The following is a 6,821-nucleotide window of genomic DNA, read 5'->3' on the forward strand; positions in this document are numbered from 1 at the left end:
AGAAGGCGCAGGTCCTTTTCCTTGAAAAAGGTAACAACTGTGTTGATCGCGGACCGGTTCCTTCGGTCCTTCTTCACACACGACCTTGACAGGGCCTCCACACCTTCAAGCAGGCACCGCTCTTGGTCTTCAGATGGCGCTTTCCACGCAATGCGCCTGTTCATCGACAGAAGCTCCTGCGCGGTAGTACCCGGTTCCAAGCTGAACTTTAAGGGACCGAAGTTAAGCTTGGAACCGGGTACTACCGCGCAGGAGCTTCTGTCGATGAACAGGCGCATTGCGTGGAAAGCGCCATCTGAAGACCAAGAGCGGTGTCTGCTTGAAGGTGTGGAGGCCCCGTCAAGGTCGTGTGGGAAGAAGGACCGAAGGAACCGGTCCGCGATCAACACAGTTGTTACCTTTTTCAAGGAAAAGGACTTGCGCCTTCTTCAAGCCGATAAGGAAGGAGGATTTGTGGTTATTCCGCTTGGCATCTACAACCAGAAAGCCAGGCACGCCGTAGAAAAGAACTTCACTCTGTCAAGCCTCAAGCCCACGAGGGTAAAGTCTCAGGCAGTCTCGCTCTGCAAGGAACTGGGATTGGAAAAGACAGCCAACGCCATTTGTAAGTGCAACGGAAAGACTTTAAACATATTTTTTACCGCAAACACTCACAAAGAAGATGTTCCGTTCCGTTCCATTGTTAGTGAGAGTGAGTCCTGGCAACGACATGTAAGCCAGTTTCTCTTAAAACACCTCAGGTCTCTCAACGCAGAAGATCCATTCGAGACAAAAAACGCTAATGATGTAATAACATACTTAGAATCCTGTGGTGACATTGGAAATTTTTTCTCGGTCGATGTTAAAGATCTTTATTACTCTGTGCCGCACAAAGAGCTGTTCACTGCAGTTCAGTCCTGCATCGAAAACAAAGGCGTTTTGGCCTTTCAGAATTCGGCAGGAATGTCTGTTGAAAAGTTCCTCAGCCTACTGCAGTTTTATCTTGGTTCTAAGTTAGTCCAATATGAAGACCGAGTGTATATTCAAAAACAGGGCATTTGTATAGGTTCCTGTGTGGCCCCAGTGCTGAGCAACATCTTCCTGGCTGCGGTTGATCATGTGTTGGATAAAAAGCTTGACATGAACAAGGTGCTTAAAATATTTAGGTACGTCGACGACTTTTTGGTAGTGTTAAGTAGACAGCATGCTTGAGAACATTCAGGCATAATACAGGAAATTCTACAGTGTTTAAAGGAAATAGCCACGGATTAGAGTACACTTTTGAACTCCCAAAAGATAATAAACTGCAATTTTTAGACATTCAGCATTCTTTGGAAAGAAAGGGGTACAATGGATGTACAACCCTCGAGCGCAAAAAGAACTTTTGCCTATCAGTCGACGCACTCGAAGACAGTTAAAAGAGGGATTGCCACAGCGGCTTTGGAATCGGCTATCAAGAAATCCTGCGAGCCTTGCATGGGAAGCAGTTTTCGACACCAGATCGAACGACTAAAGAAGGCAGGCTATCCTCAGACAGTGCTAACAGCAATAGTGGAGTCTCTTCTCCAGAGAATTAAAGGTAAGAAGAAAGGAAAAAGTACACCAGAAGAAACCAGGAAAGTAAGGCCTGTAGTGGTACTCTACTCTCACCGCGTAGCCCACAATCTAAAAAAAGTCGCCAATAAGTACAATGTGCCGGTTGTGTTCTCGGCCCCTATCAAGCTCGCCTCCCTGTGCCCTCGGATTAATAATTGTAAAAAAAGCAAGATTACTTGCGGAACCCAGCATGTAAGACCGTTTGTGACGTGCAAAGAAAGTATCGTTTATAAAATCCCGCTCACATGCAACAAGGTCTACATAGGAAATAACGGGGCGTTGCCTGAATGAACGGTTGAGAGAGCACGAGCGGTCACTTGATAGAGGGACCGGGTTCAATTTGGCCATCCATTGTAAAGCCTGTGGATGTTCTCCTCGTTTAAAGGACACCTTGGTGCTGGATAAAAGTAATGACAGCGTAGCACGCGAGCTGCAAGAGGCCTTCTTCATTAATAAAAAAAAGGACCTGGAATGTGTTAGTGATCCATCTAAAACATTGTATAAATACGAGGTATTGTTTTTAGAAGCGCTTAGTTAACCCCCGCCTTATTTGGAGACAACTGCGCATGATCGGGATTAAGGAAAATAAATGCCTGTTAATGGGTGTTCCTATGTTGGCCCGTTGAAGTATGTTGGCGCATTGAAATTTTCTGTTAGTCATACATCTTTTGTCACGTGTTCATTTTACTTTAGTTGTTTACACCACGTTTCACAAATCAATATTCAAATTTTGTTAAACATACGTCATCACGTACAACGTTTATCGATTTTATGGTTACCATGTGATCAGAGCTGACAAGAGTTGAGCATATATATGTCCCCGTGTGCCTCGAATAAAACCAGTTGTTAGTAGGCGTACGTCCTTGTCTCTTCTTGTGGTTGTTTCGTTGACGCCGTTTATTCACCGCTCTAAAATGCACCAACTAGCCCAACAAAAAGTTTTAGTTGTGTACCAACAGCTTCAAATATTCTTGTTATTTTGTGGGGCTCGTCGTGATGACATTTCTGCAATTTACCAACACAATTTCTCCGGGGGCATTTTTCTAGCGCCCTGATGCAGTTTTTGCGCCAGGTAGCACCTAGAGAACTGTAAGAAGGTGGCATTTTGTAGGCATAACTGGCCATGTTGGCGGAGAAAATTGTAACGCACGGGTGCGGGCGCCACCTGCGCCATCGCGTGTACATGAGCACCACGTTGAAAACTGCGTCAAAGAGCACACGTAATGAGAGTGGTAGCCAGCAAAAGGCCTCGACGTAGGCGGTTGTCACTTCCTTACGTTAAACCGAAGTTAATGTTCTCCTGAGGCGGGTGCTCTGTTTTTCGCTGAGTTAAGCTACATGCACATTACAATTTATGTTGCGTATATTCTATACTTTATTCGCCGTTTTTATTTTATAAATGAGGCGTATGCGTGTGTCCGCACAAATTTATCTTACCAGTTATCTCGCATTCAAAATATTGTGCCTGAGCTTCTTTAAAGTTTCTTAATTTCTAGGCTTCTCGAATGTTATGCGACTACCACTAGCACCCTGTAGTCGTAAAATCTTTTTCATAAATCTTTCTTGCAGATGTGTGGCCCAGAAATGGAGAAGAACCTTTACCATGATGAAGAACGGATGGCATCTGTGCATTTGTCCGATGAAGATGGCATAAGTATTGTAGGTATATCCAATATGCTTGGTTTGTTAAATGAAATATTAAACAATTGCTGGAGTTAGTGTGGGCAATGCGAAACGCACTCCCCAACTTTTCCACAACGTCACTGCCAATATAAAGCTAATGCTAATGTCGCATAATATTCTACAATGAATAGAAATTCTCTCTAATAATGACACCACCAAAACGCTGGCATTTTCTCATTTGTTTATCATAAAAACGATGTGTATGTTCACGTCCTGACCACTGAAAGAAACTGCGGTGCTGAATAATGAACTCCGGCTCCACAAGGTGCTATATAAACAGTTTCATTATCTTATCTTCCAAACATAAACGTATTCACTGATGCTGGCACGTCGTGCTTTTCAATGTATGCACCTATTTGCTCGTTTTATCTTACAATTTAGAAGTTCTCATACATCACTTGGTATCTTCGATATCTGAGCAATTCTATGTTCCAGCACATAATCCATGCGTCTTGAAAGCTTGCCGCCAGTATAACAGCAGGATATTGCACATCAGCTCACCCGCACGCTCCGGCGCGATCGTAGCACTTTCCAAAATGTATTTCCAAAATGCGCTTTCTATAATGTAGAGCTTGCGAGTACAAAATGTACTCGCAAGCTCTATATCTATAACGTTTTGCTACTGATATACTGAGAGTGAATCGGACATCACAGCTTCTGTACCTTCTGAATTTCGGCATGTCAGCAAGTAGTATAAATATTTTTCGTCAAAAGATGTTGGAAGTTGTGCTCGTGGTACAGGGGGTACCTCTAATATAAAGTGTACTTTCCGTGATAGCGTAATTGAAGATGGGCAAACAAAAACTCCACATATATGCTATACGCACACTCAGTACGGTGAGGGACTCCCTCGGTTTAACAGATGTGTCATTGGGAGTGGGCAACAGTCATCTTACCACATGCCCGATTCCCGAAACCTATGGCACGGCCCCTAAATAAAAAAAAAGGTGCAGCCTGCTGCGTGGCGCCGAAACGGCGTCCGGGGCGTAGTTCTTCTTGCGCCCACTCTGGCGCTACCACACCGGTCAGCTGTTCACGCAGAAGCGCTTCGACAGCCGCGTTTGTACGCCCGACACTTACTCCAATCAGGCCGTAGATAAAGCGTTTTATAGTTGCACATTTCAGGTTGAATATTGAAGTCGTTATTAGAAGTGCCGATTACCCCACATATGTGAACAGCTTGCCCTGGAGTACCAATGTTTTATAGAGTGGGCCTCAATACTCTCCATGAATGCTGCCCGTTTGACTCAACTGAAATGAAAAGTGTCACTCAATCACTGATCCCGTTAATGGACAGGCAGTCGCCGGGCAGCTTCCAAGGGCTGACTTATCCGCTCACCGAAACGCACCACGAAAGCACACAGAATTTAAATGTAGGTCCTTTTAGTGCGCCAACAAATGCCGATTGTGGTCCAAAGCAAGAGTTGGAGCCAAGAGTTGACAACACAAACAAAATATATTCTCAGTTAAGGCAGTGCAAGCATCACGCAAACATCCACACTCGGCAGGTATCAATTACAACTCACATCACTTAGATGGTGTTTCAAGCAACGGGGACAAACTTACCGTGCTACAAATGCACTCTCATCTATTAGAAACTATCGAAGAACACTTAAAGGCCTGGAATATTCAACAAACGTGTGCAGCCCACAATTCTTCGAACGTTTCTCGAATATTTCTCTTCCAAGACACTCAAACAATATCCAGCTCTGGTCACCGTCATTCGGCGACCCTCTTCTAAACAGTGCTCCCACGGTGTCATCACTCGATTATCCAAGATCGACTGACGGCACTACATGACTCACACGAACCACATAACTTCTTCGCCGACTTCACCATACCGTCCTACCCTCCATCGTCTCTCGTTTGGATCTTTCCCCGTTTTGCGAACATATTCCAAGTGATGGTTCGGCTAGTAGCACGTAGCGCAGCGACAGCTAGGGGAAAGGGATTCGTCTCGCCGGTTCGTCTCCGGAGTCGGTCGGTTCCACTTTGATTTCTTGAATTCTCCCGATCTGCGCAGGTGTTAGACTGTCGCGACTGCGACGACGTCTTCCGTGGAGAGGGTAGGGGCTCGCCCTGGGCGCTTTTTGATGCTTGTCTTTATTTTTTCGTTGCGCGCACCCGTTGGGGGTAACAGTCGGCGCAGTCGCTTGATGCTGTAGTCTAGATGCGGCGGCGCGCGCCTGTTTTAGCGCTCGTCTGTGACTGAAAGAAGTGCTCTGTTACGAATATTTCGCTTCCCGACAATGTAGATCACATGGGAATACGTGGTACTTCACAGTAGCGTCTTTTCACACGTTCGAGTTGCACAGCGGCACACAACAGCTTCGCGTCACCACACCGCTAGAAAAAACCGTCTGCCACACACGCGCACACCAAGAACAACGTACTCAGGCGCAGGAAACATGAGGCAAGCTGCTCACACACGGGGTCACACACAAGAAAGACACGAGAGAGCACACGAAAAAGCACACGGACACGCATAAATCTTGAGGCGACCACATAGTAACACGAACCAGCGTCTGCCTTGCGGACCGTACTAGTGGCGCCCTCACCAAAACAGCTGCCGCTCAGCCGACCCGCGCTCGCCCATTGACAGCGACGCGACGCAGCAGGCCGCACCTGTTTTTTTTTTATGTAGCGGCCGTGCCTATGGCGACACAGCATTTTGTATTAATTAGTGGTTCACATATGCGGTGATTTTTTTAGAGGCAAGTCGGCTTGAACTGAAACAGAAAACCGCACGTTCTTGCCATTGACCATATGGTCGGGCCTGCTGCAACATTTTTTTACCAGTGTTCTCATGCCACCAAAATACCTCAAATCTATATTGCTATGGTTAGTTTTCAGGAGTAACATTTGGATTTGGCTCTTATAGAGCGGAACGTTTGGTTGGGCTTGAATTACCTCGTAAATCAAGTCTAAGTCACAGCTTATGAACGATGTAGCAATATTTTGCGACTAAACTAACACCATCTTCGTCTTCCCGTCAGCTCCGTCCTTTGTTGCATGGCGTAATGGCGATGACTAGACTCGTAGAGCGAGCGGTATTACCAGGCAAAAGCCGGCCCATTCAGGACTGTCGGTAGCGTTATCTTGCTCTTGGCATTTTTAACGGCATTTAAAAAACGCTTGAACTCTTCTTCTTCATCTTTGGTCATTTTATTTTGCGCCATTTCCTATCACTTCTTCTTCAAGGAATGGATCGGTGCCCAATATTTTCATTGCATTTGTCTTCTATTTCAAACATACCGTCTTGGAGCGAAATAAAAACATGATACTGCAGAGCAAATTTCAAAAATACATTCTAAGAGGCAGAAAGAAGCGGGAAAGTCGGCCTCATACACTTTGCATTCGAGTTTTCTATTCAGCATCAGGTCGCCACATATGTCGCTTAACGCCACATGTGTCGATTTAGCGCACGCGATACACGTTTTGACGGAAGACGGAGCATTTTCATTCGTCAGTATTGTTCAAATGTCACTTTGTCGCACACAACAGACGGTTCGCATGCAGCTCGCGTATGGTAATTTCAGGCCCCGCAAAAGTATTGGAATTTT

At 45.5% G+C, this 6,821-nt stretch overlaps 1 protein-coding gene across 2 annotated transcripts in view; it reads left to right on the plus strand.

The window, feature by feature from the left end:
• Positions 1 to 6,821, plus strand: part of LOC119383839 (venom metalloproteinase antarease-like TtrivMP_A) — a gene marked incomplete at its 3' end in the record, with an annotated part of 117,927 nt that overhangs the window by 29,227 nt on the left and 81,879 nt on the right. For both annotated transcript variants that reach the window (XM_037652118.2, XM_037652119.2), the window contains 1 exon segment: positions 3,145 to 3,234. In XM_037652118.2, coding sequence (XP_037508046.1) covers positions 3,145 to 3,234 — 90 coding nt within the window.

The sequence above is a fragment of the Rhipicephalus sanguineus genome, chromosome 2 (assembly GCF_013339695.2).
Source record: "Rhipicephalus sanguineus isolate Rsan-2018 chromosome 2, BIME_Rsan_1.4, whole genome shotgun sequence".
Taxonomy (NCBI): domain Eukaryota; kingdom Metazoa; phylum Arthropoda; class Arachnida; order Ixodida; family Ixodidae; genus Rhipicephalus; species Rhipicephalus sanguineus.